This window comes from Lontra canadensis, unplaced genomic scaffold (genome assembly GCF_010015895.1).
Source record: "Lontra canadensis isolate GAN:19392208 unplaced genomic scaffold, GSC_riverotter_1.0 scaffold39, whole genome shotgun sequence".
Lineage (NCBI taxonomy): Eukaryota > Metazoa > Chordata > Mammalia > Carnivora > Mustelidae > Lontra > Lontra canadensis.
The window spans coordinates 4,357,553-4,385,057 of record NW_022631033.1 but is presented as its reverse complement, the minus strand read 5'-3'; the positions used below and the strand labels follow the sequence as shown (position 1 = coordinate 4,385,057).

Below are 27,505 nucleotides of genomic sequence, written 5' to 3'. Positions count from 1 at the left end.
TGACCCGAGCCGAAGGCAGCGGCTTTAACCCACTGAGCCACCCAGGTGCCCCGAGATTTAATGTTCTTAAAGGAAAGGAATTTATCTTAGTTGGCATTCTCTGTTCTAATGAGCTGTTTTATTTTCAGATACTCTTAGATTCGCACGTGATTCTGGGAACTCATACAGAACGACGTCCTGTGTCTTTACTCAGTTTCCTCAGTGGTAACATCTTTGAAAGGCACAGTACACTTCACGACCAGGGTACTGACAGTAATACGGGCAGGGCAGAGGTCATTCCTGTCCCCACAGAGATCGTGTTCCAGCCAAACCTGTGTTCTTCCTGATCCCACCTCCACCTAATCCAGGGCAACTACTAATCTACCCTCCTTCTCTGTCATTTTGTTATCTCTAGGATAGTATATGCATTGAATCATAGAGTATGTAGGCTTGGGATTGCGTCTCTGCCCTCAGCGTAGCTCTCAGATTCACGCATGTTGTTACGCATGTGAGCCAATAGTCTGTATCTTTCTGTGGCTGAGTGGGGCTCCATGGGAAGGATGCCCCCAGATTCATGTATCCATGCACTTGTGGAAGAGTATCTGGGTTGTTTCAGCTTTTGTCTCTTGCAAATAAAGTTGCTATAAACATTCATGGGCTGCTTTTTGCAGAAACACTTATTATTAGTTTATTTTTATCTAATTTATTTTAATTTATTTTTATTCATGTATTTAATTTATTTATTTTTTATTAAATTTTTTTACACTACAATTGACTCCATTCCCTGTACAATACCTTTTATATCCATGACTTAATCATTGTGCAACTGGAGGCCTGTATCTCCCGCTCCCCTCCCCCATCTTTGCCCATCTGCCTCCCCTCCCCTCTCTCAGCCATAAGTTTGTTCTACCTATAGGTCTGATTCAGCTTTCTGTTTGTTTGTTCGTTTATTTTTAAAGTCTTCCTATAAGTGAAATCATATGGTGTTTTTCTTTCTTTCTTTGACTTATTTCACTTAGCATAATACTCCATAGGCCCATACAAGTTGTTGAAAATGGCAAGATCTTATTCTTTTTTGTGGCTGTGTGCTATTGCAGTGTGTGTGTGTGCACATGTATGTACCTGTACACATCTTTATCCGTGCGTCCGTGCATGGACACTTGGTGTACTTCACGTATCCCTGTCCCTGTGTTTACTGAGGCGTTATTTACACTGAACCTGTCTTTATCTCTCGGGACACATGCCCAGGAGGACAACTACTAGGTTGTATGGCAGCTGCAGGTCTAATTTTATTTTTTTACGAAAACTGTGAGCTGTTTTCCAGGGTGGCTGCACCATTTTATATTCCACCAGCAACACTTTTTCAAGATTTTATTATTAACTTATTTATTTGGGGGAGAGAGAGAGCATGAGAGCGGGAGGGGTGGGGGTGGGAGAGAGAATCTGAGTAGACTCCAAGCTGAACACAGAGCCCCACCCAGGGCTCGACCCCACCATGGCGAGATGGGGACCTGAGCAGAAACCCAGAGTCAGGTGCTCACCTGACTGAGCCACCTAGGGCCCCCACCAGTGACATCTGAGAGATCCGTTTTCCCCACATCCCAACCAGCACTGGATGTGATCACCAGTTTGTTTCGTTTTAACCTAGCCCTTCTGACAAGGATGTAGTGAATTTGCGTTTCTCCGATGGCTAAGGACATTGAACATCTTTCCCTGGGCTTCTTTGCCACGTGTCTGTCTTCTTCAGGGAACGTCTCTCCTTTGCCTTTTACAACTGTATTGTTTTTTACAGATGAGCTTTAAAGGCTCTTTGCATATTCCAGATAAAGACTCTGTCCTCAGAGGTGTATTTTGCAAACCCTTTCAGCCAGCCTGTAGCTTGTCTTTTTATCCTGTCAGCAGGACTCACTCACAGAGCAAACCTTTTTTTTTTTTTTTTTTTTTTGATGAAGTACAACTGACCACTTCTTTTTGTGGAATGTGACTTTCACATCAACTCTAAGAACTCTTTGCCTGGGTATAGATCCTAAAGATCTCTTCCCATTTTTTTCCAAAAGGTTTTTATACCTTTACACTTTACATTTAAGTTCATGATTTATATTACATTGATTTCGATACACGGTATAGGACTCAGGTCTGTGTTCATTTTAAGCCCAGGAATGTCTGCTTGTGAAAAGGCTGTTTATCCTTCCTTTATTGAATCACTTTTCTACCTTTGCGAAAAACCCGCTAGGCATGGCTTTGTGAGCCTATTTCTGGGTTCTTTTTCTGTTTACTTATCCATGTGTCTATGACTCTGCCAAAACCACACAGTCTTGATTTCAGTAGCTTATGTAGTAAGTCTTGAACTTGGCTACACTTGTTCCTCCATATCCCTTTTTAAAAAAAATCAATCTAGCCATTCTACTTGCCTTTCCATTTAAATTTTAGAATATTCTTGTCTATCAATGTAGAAAGACCAAGAATTTTGAAGGAATTTCATGAAACCTGGATATCAATTTTTAAAGAATTGATATTTTTGCTATATTATGTCTCCCAGCATGGTATGGCTCTCCATTTATTGAGATTTCTATCATCATTTCACCAGTGTTTTATGGTTTTCAACATGTAAGTCTTCAACATGTAAGAGAACATGTGTTCTCTTAGATTTGCATTTAATTATTTTGAAATGGTTTTAAATCATACTATTAGTTCTAGAAATTTCTTTATAGAGTCCTTGGCATTTTCTACATAGACAAGCATGTCATCTGTAAATAGGGACAGTTTTATTTCTTCCTTTCTGACCTGTATAATTTTATTTCATTTTCTTGCCCTGTTGCACTGGTTGAGAACTCCCAGCAGTATGTTGGATGAGTGGTGAGAGTGGATAGAAATTTTTTTTCCAGTCTCAGGAGAAAGGTCTTTCACCATATAATTATACTTTTTTTTTTTTTTTTTTGGTAGATGCTCTTTATCAATTTGGGGAAGCTCCCCTTGATTCCTAGTTTTCTGAGTGGTTTTATCCTGAGTGTGTGTTGAATTATGTAATTTTTTTTTGCATTGATTGATGGGATTTTTACTATTTATGTATTTTGTATTTTTTAGCCTATTAATATGGGGGATCATATTTTTCTTAAAACTTATTTTTTGAAGTTTTTATTTGTTTATTTCAGGGAAAGTGAGCGAGAGAGCAAGCAGACATAAGCGAGAAGGGGGAGCAGAGGGAGAAACAGACTCCTGGCTGAGCAGGGGGCTTGACCTGGGGCTCGATCCCGGGACACCAGTCTCATGACCTGAGCCGAAGGCAGACGCTTAAGCGACTGAGCCACCAGATGCCCTTGTTTTTGAAACATTTTTATTCAAGTGAAATTTACATAATACAAAATGGACTATGTTAAGGTGAATAAAAAGGTAGCATTTCGTATATTTACAATGTTGTGCAGACATCACCTCTAAGTCTGAAAACGATCACCCACAAAGGGAATTCCATACCCCCTAAGCAGGTACTCCCTGCTCCCCTGAGCTGTGACTCAAACCTTGGTCGCTGCCCGTCCGCTTCCTCTGTTTGTGGCTATGGCTCTTCTGGGTATGTCTTACACGTGAAATCACACATTATGTGACCTTTCGTATCCAACGTTCCTCAGTTAGCATAGTGTTTCTGCCGTTCATCCCTGGGGTACGTATCCCTGCTTCATTCATCTTTATGGCTGAATCATCTTCAATCAGGTTTCTATCAGATGTTGTCTATCCATTCACTGATGAAAATGTAGGCTGTTTCTACCTTTTGGCGACTGTGTTTTGTCCTTTTTTGATATATTGTTTTAGCTACTTGGGGCCTCTTCGAAGCCCATATATAGATTTTAAGCTTAAATTTTCCATTTTTGCAAAAGAGATGGTGGGAATTTTTATAGGTATCTCACTGAATTCATTGATCACTTTGGGTAGCGTTGCCATCATAACAACATGAACTATTTCGGTGCATGAGCGTGGGCTGATTTCTATTTCTCTAGGTCTTTAATATATTTCAGCAATTTCTTGTAGTTTTCAGTGTACAAGGCTTTCGCCTCCTTGGTTAAATTTTAATACTAGGTATTTTATTCTTTCTGAGGCTATTGTCAATAGAAACGTTTCTGTAATTTCTTTTTTTAGATTACTATTTGCTGGTGTATAGAAACGTAATAAACTTTTCTGTGTCGATCTTATCTCCTGCAAATTTGATGAATTTGTTTATTAATTCTAGTCATTGTGTGTGTGTGTGTAAATTCTTTGGGATTTCCGATATGCAAGACCATGTCATTTGCAAAAAGAGATAGTTGTACTTCTTCCCTTTTCATTGGATGTCTTGTTTATTTATTTTCCTATTTTCTTTGGCTGGAGCTTTGAATATAATGTTGAATAACAGTGGTGAAAGTAGACATCCTTATCTTGCTCCTGATCTCAGGGGAAATCTTTCATCTTCCTCTTTTTATCCTACCACTGTGTATAATGCTACTTCAGATTTTAGTTGAGGAAGTACCCCTCTACTTTCTGTTGTTTGGGTATTTCTACCATGAAAAAATGTTGAACTTTATTAAATGCTTCTTTTTGTTTATTTGTTTGTTTGCTATGAGAACTGATGAGGTATTATGTATTTTTCATATTTTTCTACTAATATAGCATATTATATTTGCATCCTTGGGATAAATCCTATTTGGTAATGATGTGTGCTTATATTAATATTCTGTTGGGTTCAGCTTGGTAGTACTGTGTTGGAGAATTTTTGTCTATGTTCATAAGTGATAACAGTCTCTAGTTTTCTCTTTGTGTGTTGGCATTAGGGTCATATTGATCTCATAGAAAGAGTTGGAAATTCTCCTTCCTTTCCTATTTTTGAAAGAATTTGAGAAAAAATTAAAGTTAAAATGTCTCTGGCTACTATTTGAATGCCATATCTTTTTCCATTTTTTTAGTATGAACTTAGTTGTGTCTTTGGATATAAAGTGAGTCTCTTATAGACAGCATATAATTGAATCTTCTTTTTTTTTGAAATGTATTTTTTTCAATCACTTCTTTTTTGAATGTGAGGTCTAGTCCATTTATATGTAAAATAATCACTAATATGGGAGGGCTCCCTTTTAACATTTGCTATGTGTTTTCTAAATGTCTTAAACTTTTTTTATTTCTTATTTCTTCCACCACTGCCTCTTCTTTGAAGCGTTCCATTTTGATTTTTCTCTCATTTTCATCTGTGTATATTTTTCAGTAATTTCCTTGGTGATAACTATAGAGATTACAATTAACCCCCTAAAATTATAACTATCCAGTTTGAATTGATGCTAACTTAGCTTCAACAGCATAAAATATTCTCCTCTTATACAGCTCTGAATCCTCCCTTGATGTTAATATTGTTACAAATTATATCTTTATACGTTGTGTGCCTGTTAACATAGATTTATAGTTACTGTTTTATGCATTTGTCTTTTAAATCATGTAGAAAAAGAAAGAAGTTAGCCAAAAATAGAATAATGGTGACTATAATATTTACTATTTGCATTTATTGGGGTGAGAAATGGGTTTTTAATTAAATAATCAGTAAAATAATCAGTAAATAATCAGTAAATGTACTCACCAGTTAAGGTCAAGTCCTTTAAGTTATACATCTATAATATGGTAATATATAGAAATAGCTCTTCAGTGTCTCCCTGTCTCATTCAAATTTGAATCCAAAATAATAGTAGCCTTCTACAGTCGTACCTGATATGACCTTTACCACCCCCAAGGTTACTTCTCAGACTTCACTACCTCTGTTGCTCCCATTCACTCAGCTTATTGACCACTGTTGGGAAAGAAGAAATTTTCTTCTGTTCCTGATTCTTTTAGCTGGACTAGGAATTAAAATTACATAAGACAGATTCATGGGAAAAAATCAAATTTAGTCTCATACATCTGGGGAACCCACAGGCATGAGATTCCAAAGATTGTGAGGCAAAACGAGGTATATATGCCATCCTGAGTTAAGGATCTGGAGGTACAAAGGAGATGAAGGCCGTTAGTGGGAAGGTGAGAGGAAGTGTTTGGTGAACAAAGGTTGCCCTGTTATGTGGGTAAGTTTCTTAGAAAAAAAGGAATATACGTTAGTATCTCTCCTCCTAGTACAGGTCTTCTATCTAAATTCTTTTTAGATAGTTGTGGGGAAAGTTCAAAGTTTCCTCCTGAGTCTCCATCTTGATTATTTTCAGATCAAAATAATCTGCATGCCATTGTATCCCATCTTGGTGCAGCCTGCCTTTGGCCCCTATAGCCTCCTCTGCTTTCTGAAGAGACCCTCACGAAACTCCCCTTCACTTCCTTCTTTGCTCAAGGTCACATCCCTTTGAAACCTAATTTAAATCTCACTCCCAATGGCAACCCCCTTTCCCCTCTTACTCCGTCATATATATTTCTTCCATAACACTTCTCAGCTCCTCACACAGCATGTAATTTGTGTACTTAGTCTGGCCCTTGTTTATTGTCTAACTCTGCACTGAAATACAGAGGGCCAAAGGACATGGATCTTTGTCTTTCCTGATAGAACTCAAGTGACTAGAACATGGAAGCTACTTATAGACAATGTATTTTTGATGAATGATGGAAAGCACATTTTCCCATTCCTGAAAAATGAATTAGTTGATCTCGAATTCATATTTTATTGTTGACAGCCTTTCAGTAATTAATTTTTATACACCAGTCTTAATTTTTCCATAAATATGAGCAACTGTTTTGCTTTTCTGATTAAAATGGTATTCCTGGGGCACCTGCGTGGCTCAGTGGGTTAAAGCCTCTGCCTTCGGGTCAGGTCATGATCCCAGAGTCCTGGGATTGAGCCCTGCATCGGGTTGTTTGCTTGGCGGGGAACCTGCTTCCCCCTCTCTCTCTGCCTACTTGTGATCTCTGTCTGTCAAATAAATAAATAAAAATCTTTAAAAAAAAATTAAAAATAATGGTATTCCCATTTAATATCTCTTTGTGTCCCAATTGGTTTTTATATTACCTCAACATTTCAACTAAATCGTTAAGGTGATTACGTATCATATTTTCTATAGCAAATAGAACAAATTTATGTACCTAGAAGCTGCTTGGCAAACAACTCATTTAATTCAACTGTTTATTTCCTTGTAAAATATTGTTGAAGCATATATTATAACTTGAGTTTCTTTTAAAAATTCTGATCCTCAAAGATTTTACTTCAATTAAATATAAAAAATAAGCTAGGATTCGTGTCTACAGTCACATTTCTATTCTATATAGACAATTATTTTGTTAACATTCACTTTCCTTCACTTTGCATTACCCTGTTTCCTGGATGCCACTTTCAAAACCTCAGAGGGTGGGCTGGAGACAGGAGGTGGGATGGGAACTGACATCAGCCAGAATATTAACATGAAAGCTGATTCTCTTCCATGGTAATTACAAATAACAAACTTTCAGGAGAAAGCAAAACAAGTTCTTGAAAAAGGTAGTTGTCTACATTTAAGAGAATACATTTTGATAATGTCAAAAGAATCAAAACTGAGTCTTAGACAAAGTTCCTTAGAATTATTTATAGGAAGGAATCTATATGTCTTCTCTGATGGATAAGCTGCGTGAAGGTTTACACAACACTAGAATATATTAGAGGTATGTCTATGTGTCAAGTCTTGATTATCCTCATTTTTAAGTAATAGTTATGTGCTGTCCTAGAGAGAGAGTTACAGTTTGGCCAACCAGAGTCTACTTTCCAAAGTTGTCTCTTGATATGACTAAGGGGCCCAATAAATAACCTTCTTTCCTTCCTCAGTTATGAATAAATTGAGAAATAAGGCAAAGATCTGAGGCTGAGGGGAATCAGCAAACATCATAAAGCTTTATTACAAATCAAGTTAATGTTAGACAGTTTACTTGATACTTACAGACACTTGGTCTTCCCAATATGAAATTTTGGGAAAATGACATCCTTTCTCTCTTTCCCCCATTAAATTCCACGCATTAAATCCCATCTATACCTTTAAGAGTGGAATCCCTATCTCTAAAAGATTACAGAAGATGGCACATTGCCTAACAGTGGGAGAGAGTAGGAGCCATGTTCCAAAGTTCCATGTTCTCCTTCCAAACTCAGAAAGCAAATCATTTACTCTACCTCTCCTGAATTAGAGTGCATGAAAGGGGTGGGTAGAGAGAGACCAGGGATAGTATCCTCCCGAGGTTACCTCCACCTGGAAGGAAAACATGTTTCGCAATCACTTGTATCCTTCCCATAGGTCTCTGTATTTGAGACCTGCCTGAGCTACTGTCTGAACTGAATTCTCAAGAAAGATTTTGGATACATTGGGAGAGCTAGATCCAGACCACCCAGAACAATGGTTTAAAGATGGGACGACAGACAGTGCAACAGGCAAACGGAAAATGCACCAAACAAGTGTGATGTTAAATTGGCCCCAGATGACAAAGGGAGGGAAAAGTGTTTCTGAGGCTTGTTGTGAGACTTATGGAAGTTGTTTTCAAACTCAGAGGACTGGAGTCAATTCATGTATAGAGCCAGCCTCAACCCGTAGGTATCAAAGCCCTGACCATGAGTAAATGAACCCAGCTCAATCCTAAAACGATCTTAACAACACACTTTGGAGAAAAGTGGCTATTGAGCTAATTTTTCACGAATAACAATATGACACATGTAAGTCTTTCTCAGGACCCTAAAAGCGCGACTCTTGATAAAGACCGGCTATTTGCAAATGCCTCAATTCAAATTCAAAATGATATTGAGCATGCTTTGGAGTTCCAGAGAAATGTGTTTGAAAATAGACTTGCCTCTGATGTTTCTTTCTTGCCATTTGTGTCATGATTATTTTCAGCCCCAGGCAACTGAGCTACCGGAGAATCTTATTGAGATCAGGAACCCCCGCCGTTGACTTGACAGCGCTGAGCTCTTATCTAGGACTATTTTAATGCATGTCATAAATCACAAAGAAAAGTTTCTATTTTGAAACAAATAGAAACAATCATGATCAGGGGTTTCTAGAATCTATTTGAGAATGTTTGTTGCCTGTAAGTCTTTGCTTCATTTAAAACTCAGATTTCAGAACTTGCCTAGAGAAGGAAATAACATTATCGGCACCCATACAGAAGCAGACACGTTGCTATTGCGAATTAAATAGCAAGGATGGAATTTTCAGTAATAGGAAAAAGATCGCACATTCCATGCATTTCTGCGGCTGCATGAAAAATAACCACCATCTACTTAAGAGTTAACTGGGAGTGAAACTTTTAAATTCCTTGTGCATTAGTGATTGTCACCTTTCATCCATGGCTTTGGGGCTCATGGTTCAAATTATCCTTTACCTTTGTCAGATTTTCATAGATGAGAAAAGTCATTTACTCAATTTCTAAAACCATCAGCTGGTGTTATCACCAGAGAGTCTACTTTGAAAATTTTGCTAAATGGCCTGAATTTATGGTAAGGGAACAGACAAGGAGCACTGTCTCTCCCTGTGACAGCAGCTTCCGCGGGACTAAATCTGGGGAGGTTCTGTTCGTGGCCAGTGGGACACAGTCATTCTGTCCCGGGGGCTGACAGAAGTGGCCCTGCTCAGCCTGTCCCGCTCAACAGCCATGCCCACTTCCGCCCAAAGCAGAGCAGACTAAACACCAGAAAGGGAGTCTCTCGGAAGTTGGCTTCAGAAGCACTTTACCCGTAGCAAGCTGGACTTAAAAGAAATCTCCGACTGCCTGTTCTCCAGATACATGAGACTGCGTTCCCTTTCCTCATCGTTTCCCCAGGAACCTCCTGAGACGTTCATGGTTCTTTGGAAGTCTCCAGTGAATGTAATGTCTGTGTTCTTTAGGAAAGGGAATAGAATTTCACTGCGTCCCCTGCCCCTCCTCATCTCCTGTCTTATAGTTTGATTGGAAGATGGTGTTAAAGGATTGATGATTCAGGCTCCCCCGACTCTGTGCAGTCACTGTAGGTCTCAGAGGAAACTGAGGTCAGCCTCTGCTCTAGGTCAGTGACTCTGCCAGAGAATGCAATGAGAGTCCTCCCTCGGGTCTGATAGTCTCTGGACCTGCGGTGTAATCTGTGAGCCTGGTTTGCAGGCTACAGCCCTGCTAAAATAGGATTGTTTCATCTCCACAGCTCCCTGGAGTAAACACCCACCTTCCCAGATGGGGGCCGGGGGGGTGGTATGTGTGTTTCATTCTAACAGAAGTTGGGCTCCAGAGTCCGACTGAGATTAGAAAGACGGATGCCGTCCTACACCTGCCAGAGGCTGAGATAGCACACATGTTTCTGGGAGATGGGCAAGGCTCCTGCCAGGCCGTTAGTCACATGGGCTGCGTTTTGCCGCTGGGGACTGAGGACCTGAGAACCAGGCGACGTTCAGTCCTCAGGTGTGAATGTGAAGTATGACTCCGAGTTGAGAAACCACCAAACTTTATTCTTTCTTTTCTGATCCACTTCTATTTGTTCAAAGTTTTATTTTCTACAAATTATTATAACCAAGCTCCGTGGGGGAGACAAAAGAAAAAACAAAACAAAACTGGAATTACCTACAGTCACCATGCCGTACCTGACATCGCCCAGTCTCGTGTCCCTCATAACTGGAGGTACCTTTCGATCCCCTTCATGCATTTTGACAGCAAAGTCTTGGTGATTAAACACTTTTTATCACTTACTAGCCTTCCCACTGCTCCATGCCCGCTGTGTGACATTGGTGAATTTGCACACATACCATGCTAGGGAAGTCTTCACGTTGTTACTTTCTCATGACTGAAAGCAATGCCCACATTTCAGCCTCAGCCGCTGACTTAGCATCACATGCTAGTTCCCCGAGACCGCTCCGGTAGAGTAAATGTCTGCATCTACTGTGCCAAGCGCTGAGCGCGGTCAAGCTCTGAGACAGCCCCTGATCTCTATGTCCATTTTCCTTCTGGTTGTAAATATTAAGTTATGAGTATTACCTTCTGTCTCATTTAAATAGTTAAAGCAAAGCAAATTAAATTATATGTTCCTGCAAAACAGAGCCACTCTTCTGTTAATATTCTTTATGGAGGAGAAAAGCTATTTTCCCCCAATCTTATTTTTTTTTAAGATTATTTATTTATTTATTTATTTGACAGAGATCACAAGTAGGCAGAGAGGCAGGCAGAGAGAGAGAGAGGAGGAAGCAGGCTCCCCGCTGAGCAGAGAGCCCGATGTGGGGCTCGATCCCAGGACCCTGGGATCATGACCTGAGCCGAAGGCAGAGGCTTTAACCCACTGAGCCACCCAGGCGCCCCCACAATCTTATTTTTGATCTAAAACCTTGGGGCGGGGGTGCCTGGGTGGCTCAGTTAAGTATCTGACTCTTGATCTCTGCTCAGGTCTTGATCTCAGGACCATGAGTTCAAGCCCCATATTGGGCTCCACGCCAGGTATGGAGCCTACTTAAAAAAAAAAAAAATCAACAAACAAATAAATAAATAAAACAAATGCTGGAAGGTAGAGTAGCAGAAAGGATTAGAATCTAGGTGTAACTGAAAAACTGTGTTTAAAAGCAGAGGGGGGGATTTTTATGCCCTTGAAGTTCTAGTTAGAGGTCAGTAAAATGAAAGTACACGCAGTGTACTCTGGACCGTCTGTCCTTCCAACTCAAGGCCCCAGATCTCTTCAGCCAGAGTAGCTCGTACTGGGAATCCTATCCCTCCACGGGTGTCAGTACATGCATGGTTGTTCCAAACCGTAGCCAAACCAAGATGGAATGAGGGGCAGAAGCCGGGGCTTTGTGCTTATGCACGCAGCGTGGGAGCAAGTTAAACGCTGAAAGATGGAGATGGGCTGGGAAAGATCGATGACAGCAGCAAGTCCCTAAATGGAGCTTCCCGTCCACTCATGTTCCCCGAGCGGCACAGTCAGCGTCTCTCTCTTGTTGGTGCGCAGCCAGATATCCTGCTGCTTCATCTACGCCGTGAGAAATTCTGAAGCCAGTGGTTTGCTCAGTGAACTTGCATCCCGTCAGCTGATCAGCCGGTGGCGTGCGTGAATGGCACCCGGGAGCTGTACCATGCGCAGCCTGGGCGTCGGCCCCTCGTGCCCCCAGTCCCACATCTACAACTACTCCTGAAATCCTAGACCTGTTCTTTATGTAGTAATTCATATACTAGCTTTGGGTCAGGAGACTTATTTAAGGAATACAACTGTAACTAGAAATAGTTTTTGGCTTTCTCAAATAGCCCACTTATAAATAGAGACTAATAGGCGGAATCCAGCCTTCAGCTCAGACACACAAACTCATTTTTTGTTTCTTTTTCAATTTACATAATTACCGGGCTCCTCACAAGAGAGCAGCAGGAGATTCTTAGGATTTAGGAACTGTCCTTTGCTTCTGCAGTACGGTTTGTAAGAGTCATCCTTTTTAGAAAATAGAGGGAGAGATAGTATCACGTTTCTAAATTGTGGCATGAGAGAATGAGCACAGATGTTGAAATAAAACAACCTGGTTCACCTCCTCCTTTTTCTTTTTTTTTTTTTTTTTTAAGATTTTATTTATATATTTGACAGAGAGAGAGAAAGAGAGCAAGCGAGAGAGGGAACACAAGGAGGGGGAGTGGGAGAGGGAGAAGCAGACTTCCTGCTGAGCAGAGAGCCCGATGCAGGTCTCGATCCCAGGACCCTGAGATCATGACCTGAGCTGAAAGCAGATACCCAACCAACTGAGCCACCCAGGCTCCCCTCACCCCCCTGCTTCTGCACACGTGTTTGTGTGTGTGTGTGTGTGTGTGCACACGCGTGCAGCTTTGGACAAAGCCCTCACCTCTTTAGTTTCCCCATCAGTAAAAAAAAGGACTGACCATGTCTGTCTATCAAGATCCCTGAGAGGATGAGACAACTTGTGGAAAGTTCTTGCCATATAACGAGTATTCAGTACCTGTTGTAGTAGTAATACTTTAGTACTAATACTGTAGTACTAACATCCTTTACCAGATATAGTGGTCAGCCTGGTTTCTCTGTTCCTGTCTTCAGAATGTCTAATCCGTGCTGGGCACTACATGAGCCGGAGCAGCAGTCTGGGATGAAGGTACCTGCCCTCACATGGCTTTTGGCCGAGGCCACTTACGTCTTAGGCAAAGATCAGGTATACTAGTGATGAGTAATCCATAATGACTCACTTCTTTCAAATCATTGCCAGATACAGCACTTGCAGCCCATAAGAGAGGTCTAGGGCCAAGTCACGGTCTACCGTAATGGGATCGATACTTTCTGGCTCTGATGGACTAAGCATCAGTACCGAGAAACTCCTAAAATCGATCTAAGGTATAGATGGAAACAAATTCTTTACACTTTGATGTTGTTACCACAGTAGACACGCATCCTTCCTGGCCCTCCCTAAAATGCGTGCTTATCAGATGAGAGGATCTTGGCAAGCAGCTCTGCTGCAGTCCTGGAGGAGCACGGAGGCTGGAGCGTGGGCGTCGTGATGTATCTCTGTCATCATAACCCGGGTGTATCAGAGAACCCCTCGCCCCACAAATTCACTAGCTAAAATCTCAAAGACTCTGGGTAAAAACACAGTTGTAAATGTAAAAATCTGCTAAAAGATGAAACATGGTCGCGTGTGAAGTCAGCCCTGTAAACAATGAACACGTCAGGGTTTCGGGTGCACAGCCACTTTGCAAAAATTTCATTTTCATCCAGGTAGACTTTTTAATTCACATACAAAGCTCAGCGTCATTTCACAGAGTCTCAGAGACAGAAGGTTCACAGTATGTGCGTGAATGAGAGACAAGAGACACAGAGTGAGAATCTCAACTGTTCTGTGCTCCTCCAATGTATGTTCTGTTACAGGACTAATGGCCAAGGCGCCACTGTGGGCCAGGGGGTGACCAAGACCCTCCCGGAACCCACTGAGAATCTGGATGGCAGAATCATGAGGGAATGGGAGCAATAGCGACATTAAATTGAGACCTGCGACATCTCAGGAGTCTTAGAGGGCTCCATGGTCTATCTGCCTAAAGGGACAAATACATACAAATTCTTTTTTTACAAAAAGGTAACAAATTTAAGTGCAACTTTTTGGAGACCAATTCTTTTATATTAAATCTATAAAATAACCCTTAAGATTCTGTCTTGTCATCCCAGCCACTCATCCTGCGTAGTATTAGAGAGCAGAGGAAATCATCACATATTTATTTTTCATTTTTACAATTTATCTGCTAATTCTGATGAGCATAAGAAAGAGCTGCTCATGATTTACCATGCATTAGACTCTAAATCTGAAAAGCTTCCCCAGCAGCATGGACCTCGTCAATTAACGTCCTTACCTGCCTCCCACCAAGAGAAACTTCATTGGCTGTATTCTTCGTAGAGCATCTTGGACCGATGGTGTTTTAGCATGACTTTTTTTTTTTTCTAAGATTTTATTTATTTATTTACCAGAGAGAGAGAGCAGGAGAGCATAAGCAGAAGTGCAGGCAGGGGGAGAAGCAGGCTCCCCACGGAGCAAGAAGCCCGACTCAGGCCTCAATCCCAGGACCCTGAGATTATGACCTGAGCCAAAAGCAGATGCTTCACTGGCTGAGCCACCCAGGCCTCCATCAGCACGACTTTTTTTTATTTTTAAGATTTTATTTATTTATTTGAGAGAGAGAGACAGAGATCACAAGTAGACAGAGAGGCAGGCAGAGAGAGAGGGGAAGCAGGCTCCCTATGGAGCAGAGAGCCCCATGCAGGGCTCGATCCCAGGACCCTGGGATCCTGACCTGAGCTGAAGGCAGAGGCTTTAACCCACTGAGCCAGCCAGGTGCCCCAACTTAGCACGACTTTTAAACATTTCAGTTTCTCTTTGGAGAAAAATTCACTCAACATTAAGAGAGACCACACTTTTAGAATTTTAAAATATCTCTGGATGATCTGAAAATCATTCTCTGCTGTTCAGCAATGAAGAAATAGGGAACCCAAGGGAAGTGAGCCTCCACATGCACAGAAAGAGTTCACGCAGAGGCTGGGAAGGTCTATTTCTGGTAGAAACTTAGAGCACCCAGGGAAGGAGTCAGCTGGTGGTTTTATTTTACCTTTCTTAACAGGGAACACTAAATTGTACAGCATCGTGATTAAACTATGCCAATTAACATCTCGGATTTTTAATGCTCTATTTAAAGGAAGCTTATTTACCTACATTGATCCGCCACCACTACCTTGAGAATCTGACTTATGCTTCTTTTGACTTCTCATGTATTAAAGCAGGAGTATGAAATAACATTATTTCAGATTTGGGGAACAGTTCAATCCTAGTTATCCATAATGATGTGTTTCATTACTGGGAATTCCATTAAAAGATAAAGAAATATCTGACATCCAATTAAGAATGTTAATTGTACAGGCTATGGAGAGAAAGACTTCTCTTAATTGATGAGTATGGTTTGTTTCTGTGAGAAAAGTAGAATGGGCTTCAGAAAAACTGGCAGTGTGGAAAGATAGCTTTGAAGTTTCTGAAAGAAAGACTTGGATGTAGATGGGAACCTGTTTTAGGCAAAACGTTATCTATTTGAAGAGTCCCTTGTGGGATCTGGGGACCACAGTAGAGTGGGGCTGCGTTTGCTTGTTTGTTTAGTGTTAATTTGGCTTGTTTAGTGATATAACCAGCTTCATCATTCAAAATCTCTAAAGTCAAATAATTTGGCAATTGCAATCTTGGTATTTCAAGTACCGTCGTGGGCAGTGAGGGACTGTATGGGCAAGGCACCAAGCAAGCATGGGTGCCCCCAAAGGCACCTTCTAGAAATCACTACAAGAACCTCGCAAAATCACACCCTCATTTCCCATCTAGAAACTGAGGCTCCTATTGACCCGGTGACTTGCTCCAAGCCCCAGTGTCCATACTGGAAGTCCATCACACCTTTGTTTTGTTTGACCCAAAGACCCATGCTATTTTGCGCCTATGGGATGCACGAAGTTCTTTGGATTCATCTCTGTAGCGTGGGTGGAACTTGGTAACAAGTTCTCAGTTGGTGAAATCATGGCAGTCCTGGAATGAGCTACCGTTTCCTCCCCTGGGTGCAGGAGCTCCGGAGCCAATGTAGACATCGTATCTGTGCGGATCTAGGTCTGACTCACTGCAGCTTTGTCTTGTCCTGAATTATGACCCTTGTTGAGAAGGAAAAGGCAGAGCTACCCACTACGAGGAGGGTTGCACAGGAAAAAATTAGCTTCCAATAAAGCAGGGGATATTTAAATTAGTCTAAGGAGCTCTCAGCAATCAGGCTGTGAAACAGGAGATTACAGGACCCCTCTTCTTGGGATACAAACAGCAATATTGAAATCTAAATGCTCTGGGTAATCTGTTGGCTGGAGTCAACAGTTGAAGTTCCTTCTAGTACCGCAACATTGTATTTTTATAGATTTTGTCTACCTGAGTGTGTGTATAGATGAAATTTATGCCACCATTTTCTCTGCCTCTCACTCACATACCCAACTTTTCCACATACTTCAATTGTTGAATATCGAATGCCAGGCACTATTCTAGAATGGGGATATGATCAAGGCAGGCAGTGTCTTCACTCTTGAAAGGGTTACATATTAATTACAGAGACAGGTAATCAATGAATAAACCAGGAAACAGGATATGTGCACAAAATGATAAATACAATAAGGAAATAAACAGAATGAAGGATGATGTGGGGGGTTGTTGATCGAGATGAATGTCTGCCCTCAACCAGCATGAAGAGATGTCAGAAATGGGAACATCTAGGGGAAGAGCATTTGGGTCAGCTGGATAAGCATGTGCAAAGGCCCTGAGGTGTGGACAAGTGTGGTGTGTTCTAGGAAGGGAAATAAAGTAAGCAGACAATACCTGCATGTGGTTATGACGAGAAACTCTACTGGAATGAAGAAAGATCATACTCCTTATATTAACACAGCCCAAGGAAAAACCCCTTCATCTCTGATAAGCAGTAGAAATTAGTAGAAATGGTTTATATGTCCTCGAAGGACTACCTGCATAGCTGTGTTCTTGGGCTGTGGAGTTTTTAAAGATGAACTGATTCCTTGGCCCCATCTCAGCCTCATGAGCCTCTGGCTTTTCTACCCTTTTTTTTTTTTTCCTTTGCTCACGTTGTGAGTAATCTCCCATAAGTGTTTGGGATTAAAACTAAACCAAGCACCCTAAGGCTCTCAGCTCCAGGAGGCAATATGCAGTTCCTCCTCATACACTGAGAAGTAATGCTTTTAAACCTTCCTTCAGGCCATGCTGTTCCTAGAAGATGCCTGAACACCTTAATTTTGAAACACCTTAATCAAAGTCCTAGGAAGGGCATTTTGAGTCGTGATCTCTGTGCAATTAATCATTTTCCAAATAATGCAGACCCTGAACTAATCGATGAAACTGTAGAAGATAATGCAGAGTTTAATGCATATTTGATTTGTTTACTGCTTCAAAAAGTACTTCTCTGATCAGGGAAACTTCCACTTCCATCACTGACATTTGAGGGCTCCTGATATTTGAAACGCGGATCCCTTCAAAATATGTCATACTCCTTAGTCATTAAAGACAATGAAAAATTCAAGTGGAGATTACAGTGAACTATTTCTTTTTTAACTTCGGAGTTACTACCTTGTTACAGCAAGAAGAGGAGGCAATTTTTAGTCTTGTAGCAAACCTATGGATGTGCAGTGTTGTCTTTCCATAAAAATGTCAAAAGCAGAGAGGCTTTGGAGATCCAAAATCTGGGCTTGCGGAAGTAAAATTTCACTTGCATGGAAATGTGCATAAGATGGGATAAAGGTAAACTGTTGCTTTCGCGGAGAGGATAGAGGGAGTGAATGGAGTGGGTATAATAACTATGCTGGGTATAATAAATATTTATGCTGGGTATAATAAATATGTTTAAAAATTTTTCGCGATTTGCATGGTTTTCCAAACAAATCAGTGTGTTAATCTGTGCTTGTTGCAACAGGATATAAACGTGTTTATTTTCTTATGTCTGTCTTTACTGAGGTTTAGTTGTGATGTTCACAGAGCTTCTGCTCGTTTTCTGTGTTTACATGCAAATTTATTTGCTCTTTTAAATGATATCAGACCAGGTAGTTGAAATATAATTATATAATTGCCAAATCTCCTCATCTCCGGATTACTTTTTCGGCAGCCCCGGTGGTCATTATCACATGGCAGGTGTCGGTGTTGGTAGATTTCAGCATGGGGTGTCCTTTCCTTGTATGGCTTCTTTCACTACTGAATGACACAGACCCTATCTCCCTGGAGTCAGTGAGCTGAATCATGGAAGTCAAAATGCCCCGGACAGAAAATATCTGCTCTCAGAATGGGGTTTTACAGACGAAGGGCATTATATTATCTTAACTCTTTGTGCAGTTGAATGTAACAGCTAGCAGCCCAGAAGGCGGGCTAGCTCCTGCCTGAGAGGCTGTGCCAGAATTAAATGAGATAGTACACGCCGAGTCCTTGGCACCTGAGTTTTGCAAGAATTCTATCTGTTACTTCCTAAGAATGGGTCGTCAGGACCAGAATTGAGGTAAACAATGGCGCGAGCAACTGTGGAATGAGGAAGGCGTTCGCTTGTGCACACACTCGTTCGTCAGATGCGTGAGGCTGACCAGGATGGGTCACAGATGAATCATCCCAGCAGATACTTTCTTTTAGGAAATGAAAGGTGCGTGCTAAGTTGGAACACAAATTAGGCAGCAAGAGTTGCGGAGGGGTGCAGACCCCAGTGTGCTGACCCTTCAGAGCGGAGAGGTCGCTTCACCTCAAAAACGGCAAGGACGTGGCGCCATGTTCTCAGCTGAGTGTTTCCCAGGTAGGAAACTGTCACTCGGCACGAGACACCCAGGCTCGACCAGGACGTGTGTCGCATCCATGGGTACACCCCTGCTGAACACACGTTAGCTCTGCCCTCACTGGCACTCAGTTTTCCCAGTTTTCCCAGTTTTTCTCTCGTCTTCTTGACGAGGCAGGGGTGCTCTTTTGGACCCTCTCAGAATCAAGGTCAGCGTCAAGGAGCAAGCAAACGAAGCAAGACACATCCCGGATCCAGTTCGAACCGGCTCGTGTTCATCCTGCAGGGCCGGCAAGTTGGCCATCCCCAACACGCGAGTCAGGCAACACAGCGCTCCTTGAAACCAGGCGAGACAAGAGAAGTGTCCAGGAGTGGCGGCAATAGTTACCCTCGGTCGTGGGTTATGAGTGATTTCTGTAGTTTTAAACGCTGCTTCATATGGGCGTGGGTCGGTTTCTGAGAAGAGCGGAAGAGAGTTTCTGAATGTCTGTGTTTCATCACGGTTGTGTGGTGTGGTCGGAGCCACTCACTGTGGTTCCATCGCTGTTCCAGCACAGGGTCGTCTGCCTTCCGCACAGTGCTCGTCTCCGGTGGCACAGCTGTGGTTTTGTGACTTGGTGGAACCAACACGAGCGTCTGGTGTCAGAAAGCCCTCCCTCATTTCTGAGAAACTTGGAAAGGCTCTCCAGCTCGATCCGCATTTCCATGTCTGTGCCCGCCATGTTGCGGGGCTGCTGTCTGGCCAACCGAGATTCTGTGTGAAAACGTATTTTGAAAACAGTGCCTCACTCCAAAAGTCTGAGAGCGAGTTAAAATGCCTGCTGGTAATCCTCTGCTTTGGACGCCGTGGTGCTGAGGATCTCTAAATTGAGCAGAAATCTATACTAAATTAACTCTGTGTGGGTCCCTGATACATTCTGCTGATTACTTCAGAATGAACTGAGTATTTCATAAGGTGTAATTTAACTGCTGGAGGATTTAGATACCAGGTTCTTTTGTTTTCCTGGCTTCGTTGAGATAGAACCAATATGTCACATTATTAGACACCAATCCCTTCAAATTCAGGCATGTATTGAAATGCTCTGACTGGGTTTGAACTGCAAATTTGAACTGTAGCACCTAACAGCTTGGGTCTGGATTCGGTTCTGTGTGTTTCTGCGAGTTGTGCATCTAAATTAGGTGTGCCGTCCATGTGCGTGTACACACGAATTCTTTTTCTCCCGTTGACACTGACATTTGATGTTAAGGTAACTTCCAACACCAGTACCTGAAGAAAGAAGACCATTAGGCATTTTCTTCTGCCATAACTGAGTTTTCAGTCTTGAAAAGAACAACATGATTCACTAAAAGATTAAACTTATCTGCAGATTACTTCAGTGCCCTTGGGAAATATAACTTTAAAAAAGTACTTACAATTGATGCCCATTGAGCAACATATTAATGTGCGATTATGTTTACAGTATTTGAAGATGTGTCCATCAAATTTTTTCCAGTTAAAATAATCTGCTTATTTTAAGCTATTTTTAAGGTCTGCATTTAAATTGAGAAGCATAGATTTAAGCTGTATAAAAAGGAAACATTTTTGAAATATTTGAGAGTTTTCTGTAGGAGGCAAGTGCCCATTACAGTGTAAGAACCAAGAGGGGAAAATCGTATAGGGGAGACAGGCACAAATCCTTGCTGGGAACGTTTAAGGAAGAACCCCAACCTTAGTATTTGCCAGTAGTGGGGCCACAGGCCAGACCCTTACTCTATGTGTAACTTACGTAAATTCAGGATGCCTGCAGATGTCATGTGTAATCTACATACATTCATCTATTTCTTATTTTATTTTATTCAACCGAAAGAACGTTTTGCTATTAGAGCAATCCTTCTTTCAGACATACCTTACCAAGATACCTGAAGCAAATTCTGGTACCAGTGAAGGACATCATCTATAAGTTATTTGCCTTAATTAATTATAATCACTTTACATCCTGGAATTAACCACTTGGAGAGTAATTTTAGTTTAATTATAGGTGGTGTCAGCCATTACATATGGTGAGTGTGTTAGGAAGCGTGAACCCCAGACAGGTCACGATGATGCTGAGGTGCACAACTTTACGGTAATCGTTATTAAGGAGACGTCCTTCCAGGCAACAATAATAGAGATTTTTAATTACTTCTAGGAGCTCTAGTCAATACCATTGTCGTCCTGATGCTGAGACAAATAAACGTGCCCTGTGTGGTGTTGTTCTTAACAGTCGAGATGATTTAATGGGACGGGAGACATGAGTAACTGGCTGGCAAGTTCACAATTCCCTAGTGGGACCAAAAGTTGCTTGGTGTAAAGCAGCGTGGGGTCGTTGTTCCTACAAAGAAAGACCAGTGAAATCAGGATTTCATTTTTTTTTTTTTTCCTGCACCACAAAAGGGTGCTTCCTTCTACCTTTTGGATCAGCACTGGCTCCGGTGAGAAAGTGGTCGGGGCTGCCAAAGGATTTCCATTTTAGGATCCAGTCATCTCTTTCCAATTTTGGAAAAACCCTACTCTGATTCTGAATCCCCAGCTGCCTCTAATCATTATTTTTCTATTCTATTACCTTTTTCTTATTGATTTCTGAAGCTTATTTATTATATTATGAGCAAGCCATTTGTTGAATCCCAACATCCCCATGTTTCTGTTTCTTTTTCATTCTTTCCTTTTAGGAGTCTTACTTTTTGTGTTCTATTTGAGAAGTCTTCGCTTACCCCACAGTTAAGAAGGTTTTTTATGTTGTTTTCTTTTGGCATTGGGACTGTCTTACAGTTCACATTTAGGTCTGCAGTTCAATAGGATTTGATGTTTGTGTGCGTCGTAAGGGGGATCGAGGCTTATTTTTCCCATTTGGATGTCCAGTTGGCCCAGGACTATATACTGAAAATACCATGCTTTTCACAGTGCAGTGCACCTTTGCTAAAAATCTAGAGTCCGCGCCTCCGTCAATTTGTTTTGGGGCTTTCAACTCTGTGCCATTGTCTATGTTTCTAGGTTTGTCCCAATTAAACACTGTTCGGCTTATTACAGCTTCCTAATAAGATGGGGTCTCCAGTAGGACCAGATCTCCAGTTCTGATCTTCAGGGCTGTCCTGAATGTTCTTGGTCCAGACACCCCATTCAAATTGACCTGAAAAAGCCCTACATTGTTTAGAATGTGCAGCCAAAGTGGAGGGTTACTTGTTGAACTTTTGAGCAGTTCCCGAAGTTTCTGCCAGGGCCTGTGGAAAATTTATCTGTTGATCAAATGTGACTCATTCTTCAAAATGCACAGTACTAATTGGGACCCACTACAGCCTAAATGTTCTTCCACGGGAAAAATCTTAATACCTGATAATCTGGTTCAGCGTGATGGGTCTATAATAGCAGCTACCTTCCAGCTGACACTTTTTCTCTTGAATTTATTTTTCTTTCCTCCAATTTATAATCAAGTCTTCACTTTTTGATTTATTGTGAAGCAAGAATTGCTAGATAAACCAGAAAAGCTATTTTCCTTAAAGACCTTTCAAAACCCCACAGCTTTAATATCTACTTGTTACAGTGTTATTGTTAGATTTAAATTTAGTGGAAAATGGGCTTCTTATTAGTTCCTTGGTTTTAAACTCATAAATCCCTTTCATTAAATCTTTTTTTTATTAAGGTTTAGCAAACTCCCACCAGCATTTGATAATATTCCTGGGAAAGACTTGACTCTCTGAGAGCTACTCTTGTATTTTTTTAACATGTAAAAATGTAGTCGCAAATAATCTGTTTGCGGTTCAACAGTAAAAGCCGAGATAACATTTGTATTCAGATATTTACACTATGTACAATAATCTGAGTGTGCCCCGGTCCCTCCCAAACTTTCCTATATTCTTCCTGTCAAAACATTGAAATACATTTAAGCATGTTGATGGGAAAGGTCCAGATGCAGAAGGATGAAAGCCCACAGGCGGTTTTCAGAGCCTACTTACTCACCAACACCAGGCAGAGTACAGCTGGAAGGATTTGGTAGGAGTTACTTTGTTTCCTCCCACGATGGTGAGATTCGCGGTTACGGTGATGGAAATGTGTTCACCAGGGTAGTTCAGATGGCCGGGCTGTCCTGACATTCATTCTGGCTGGTTGACCCACACATCGCCGTGGAAGGCTCACGATGAGAAGTTGACAGAACAGGGCATGTCTCTAAAGTTTCCTACGCTAGATGTGGGAAGGAGAGAAGAGAGGAGGTGGGAGAAACAGGTAGGAGCAGAAAGACGAGCACAAGCAGGTTGTTGAAGGAGGAGGGCTGTCAGGCAGGAGAGGTCCTGGGGAGGTCAGGAAGGGACGTGTCCTGGGGTTTATCTGGTAGTAGGAATGCAGCGGACGGGCAGGCATGCGGCTGTCCCTAATCTCCCAGACACTGTCCTTCCGCCACAAGTCCTTGTACATTGAATCCTGGGGCTACAGTTTACAAAACCTGTGATCTCCTTTTTGTGTTTTGATGAAGACTTCGTTATATAGGTATGATCGATTAATAGGCATCACCGGCCACTAACCTCCAGCACCTGTCCCTTTCCGGGAGGTCAGGGAGATGGGACTGAACATTCCAAACCCTCTAATCACTTGGTTGTTTCCCCTTGCAACTGGCCCCCAACCTTACAGGCTTTCCAAAAGTCCTCTCATCAACATGACACAAGACCCTTTTTTTTTCTTCTTACATCCCTTAGGAAATTCTGAAGGTTTTAGGAGCTCTGTGCCAAAGGGGACAAAGACCAAAATCTATTTCTTCTTATACATCTTATTATAAATCGTCATATCACGAATGTCCATCTTGAACAGTAAGAGCAATCCTAATTCAGCCTATCTAAGGGAAGTTCGAATAAGAAAGGAGAACCCAGTGTGGGATACCCTGCATCCTGCTTAGGGAAGCCTGACTCTGAGCGTTTCTTTAATGGCATCCATTGCAAGGATGTCAGTCACCCTCCTCTGACAACTGCTGAATCCTGCCCAGGGGAAAGGAGGACACCGATGGAGGGATGTCCTTTATTCTAATGGGTTGCTCCTTCATTTCTGCATAATTTAATTTCTCTTATTTTACGCCCTTTCTTTCAAACTGGGTAGATTTCAGCAGTGCTGTTTTATTCTTTGCTTTGTGGGACTTTGCCAGTGTAGGTAGGAATAGATTGAACACGGAGTGTGGTTTTTGCTGATGGCTCATGCTGCTTCAGGTTGCGGCCGTATGGATAACTTGTGTGTGCGTGTGCGTGTGTGTGTGCTTGTGCGTGTGTGTGTTTAGAGTGGTTTGTGGGTCTGTCAGTGTCGTTTCTCTGAGCAAGGAACTTAAAGGCAGAGTTTTTCAGCTTCAACATGATGCTGTAGCAGATCATTGGCACCAAATTTGTTTCACGAATATGGCAGCTTGGTAGCGATGAAGACGTACTTGAAAATTACAGAAAACTTTTTTCTCAAATTTCTAATATGAGTTCTTAAATGTGTGCATTTTCCTTTTTTGCCTCCCTCCCCCCACCCCACCTCTTCGCACTGGAGAACACTTTCGCAATTTATCATTCCATATTTATGCACGACGGGTCACAAACTAAGTCATTTATAAAAATTGGCCAAATGGTTGGAAATTAAGAAAAAAAATCACAGAGTAAAGATAGGCCAAAATAATATGCTGTTTTCTTGTGTGTGCCTTCGTTTTCAGGTCAGAACTGTGGCGGTTTAGTCCAGGGTCCCAATGGCACCATCGAGAGCCCAGGGTTTCCGCACGGTTATCCAAACTACGCTAACTGCACCTGGATCATTATCACAGGAGAACGCAATCGGATACAACTGTCGTTCCACACCTTTGCCCTTGAAGAAGATTTTGATATTTTATCGGTGTACGACGGCCAGCTCCAACAAGGGAATTTGAAAGTGAGGTAAAGTACTGGCTCTTTCTATCACAGATCAGGCAGCACTGTGGGACTTAGGTTCTGGAAGTCAGTTGGAATTACCTGAATTTAATTATCAGAAAGTGTTAGTTACAATAAAAAGTAGACCTTTGTGCACATTTTTTTAATTCTTAAAAACTTTTCTATTGAAAGCAATCATTGCCTTCATTTATAGACGTCAAATGGTTATAGATCTGTAAAACGGTGTTGTCAAGGTAATTCCAGTAAAGTTACAATACACCATTGTTTTTAAGCAACTGTGGATTGGAGAGAGAAGTCGCAAAGAGGGCAGATGAGTACGATCCAGAGAACAACAGAAGGAACTTTTACACTGTCAGAGAACACACTCAAGACAAAGAGTCTGGGATGTGGGTGGGATAAAAACATGAAAGAATACTGAGCTCCTCGGAGAATTTTTGGTTCACACAATCATAATATATTCCATTCCCCATCAGTTTTCTCTTTCGATCTATGATTTCTACCATAAGAAAGAACAAAAATTTTCTGGGATGATTTTAAGTTACTTTTTTTTTTTTTTTTTTATTTTATCAGCCAGAAAAGAATTGTGCCTGTGCAAGTATATCTTTTTTTTTTTTTTTTTTTTTTTTTTGTCAAAGGGGAGAGGAATGTCCCTTTCAAAGAAATTGGACTTTCTTAGATAAACTGCTAAACATTCTTAAATAAGGCAAATGAGGCTTTATCTTCTGGTTTTAAAATTTTATACTAATTAGAGATTGTTGACTATATGAAGTTTTGTAGAAAAATGGACAGTGGGCAGAGAAATTTACTGCTTACATAAATAAAATGGTATTGTTGCTATTGCCAACAGAATTACACACAAATCACATGCTTTATGTTTTATTTTGTGGATTGAGAAAAGTCTCCTCCGACCACAGAAAATTGTACAGCTAGTTAACATATTAATAATTAAGATATATATAAGTTAATATATTAAATATATAATGATATACTTTATACTTTATGCATTTTTAGATATACAACACTTTTTGTTTTTTTCTGGATCATTTACAACATCTGTTGTCTATTTTTAGAAACTCTTTGCCTTTTTGTCACATATTGCACACAACTATCTCTTTTTATGAATGACCTAGGTAAGCTTTTCCCTGTCTAACATGCATGGCCCTACATTTTGGATGTTTAGGAAAGTTTCTACAAATATAATCCTGGGTAATTTGATATAAGATTTCTTACCCACTTTCTGCTCTTCTAAAGATTAGTTATTTACTTGTTTTTCTTGCAAATAAATTATGATATTAGAGAATGGTGGTATATTGTAACAATAGAAAGAATTGTAATAGAAACTGCAGATGTAACATTTAAAAAATAGCATAAACAATGAATTTTGGAACATTGAAAAAAATAAAATTAAATTAAATTTTAAAAAGAAAAGGATAAATAAAAATAGAGATCAAATTTATTCTAATATCATCATATAACTTTTTTCAAGGCAATTATTTCTCTTTCCATTAAGAAAATTCTCCATATGTACTCTATAAAGATACTTCTCTGTCAATATATTTCCTATTTTATTTTAAAATCTAAAAATATTTTTATTTTAATATATATTATTTATTTTATATTTTGTTTTATAACTATTTGAATTTATAATTTTATCTTAATTCCTATAATTCTACCTTATTCTAAAGGAAATCTGCTACAATGTTGATTCCCTGTCTTTAAACAATTTATGTCCTTACAGTCGCCTTATGACCACTTCATATGTTAACTCCAACGTTTAGAAAACAGCATTCCTGTGATCTTCAATATTTTAACAAGATAGCAGTGGAAATATGAAGGTTGGAGTAACTGGATTCACTGCATTTTGTTTCAGTGAATAGTATATAAATTGCTATCAGTACCTCAAAGAGCTTTATAAATGTAGGTGAATTATATGAATGACATCATGACTTTTTTACTGACTTAGGTACTTTTACTAGAGAAAGCAAAGCAAACAAGCTGATAAGAAAAACTCCTTGGGTTCCTGTAAGTTACTCAGTTACCTACAATTTTTTGTTTGAGACAGAGGACAAATATGTCATATTTCTGCCAGTTTCCAGTCCTTAAGGTGAGGAAAATGCTTTCATCCATTAAATTCTGTAATCTATCTTGTATCTCCATACTTGGACTGCCTTTTGTGGACAGTCTGTGGCCAGAGGGGAGATCTTCTGGGGACAGAAGTGACCATGACAGGTATCATGACACAAATAGGCAAAACAGATCAGGAACAGGATGCCACAGACTGCTTGGTGCTAGGAGTCTTCACTCACATAACGTTTTGGATAAATAAGGACATGAAATAGAAACATGGACATTGTTAGATGGTTGCAACATTTCAAGACTGGCTGATTCAAATAGAATCAAATTCTAATTAACGAGGTGGGGAAGCTTCTCGTCTCCTTGCTTGCTACCTGTTTCCCATTAGGTCTTGGGACGGGTGTCTAGTTGACCAGCTCAACCCAGACAGCAGCTCTGGGATTCTAAGGCTGTTTTCTAAGAGGACTGATGTCTGTCCTGATGCACTGAGGTGTCACGGAAGTTCTTTCTTAGCGCTGTACCGGTATGAACTGTTGCACGGAAACTGTCCTTAGTAGCTCAACATGGAAACTAACAAAACAGAGTAATTGCTTTTTATTCAAGAACTTGAGAGTTTTATTATAAAGAAATCTCTTTTGCTTAACCACAATGAAGAAAATTTTTCCAAATTGTATACGATTTAGATTTAACTGCTAACAGAACCGAGAATGTGGAGGGTAGAATTGTTGATATTCATGTTGTAATTTGACCTACAGTGAAGACTAATTATATTATTTACCCTATGGAAGAAAAAAAAGTCTTTATTTTTAAAAATTTTTTAAAT

General features: G+C 40.6%; 1 protein-coding gene across 1 annotated transcript in view; it reads left to right on the top strand.

Moving 5' to 3' along the window:
- CSMD1 (CUB and Sushi multiple domains 1) overlaps positions 1–27,505 on the top strand; it is a 1,958,110-nt gene that overhangs the window by 333,371 nt on the left and 1,597,234 nt on the right. Inside the window, exon 2 of the mRNA XM_032869815.1 lies at positions 24,399–24,615. Coding sequence (XP_032725706.1) covers positions 24,399–24,615 — 217 coding nt within the window. The remainder of the gene's footprint in view (positions 1–24,398; positions 24,616–27,505) is intronic.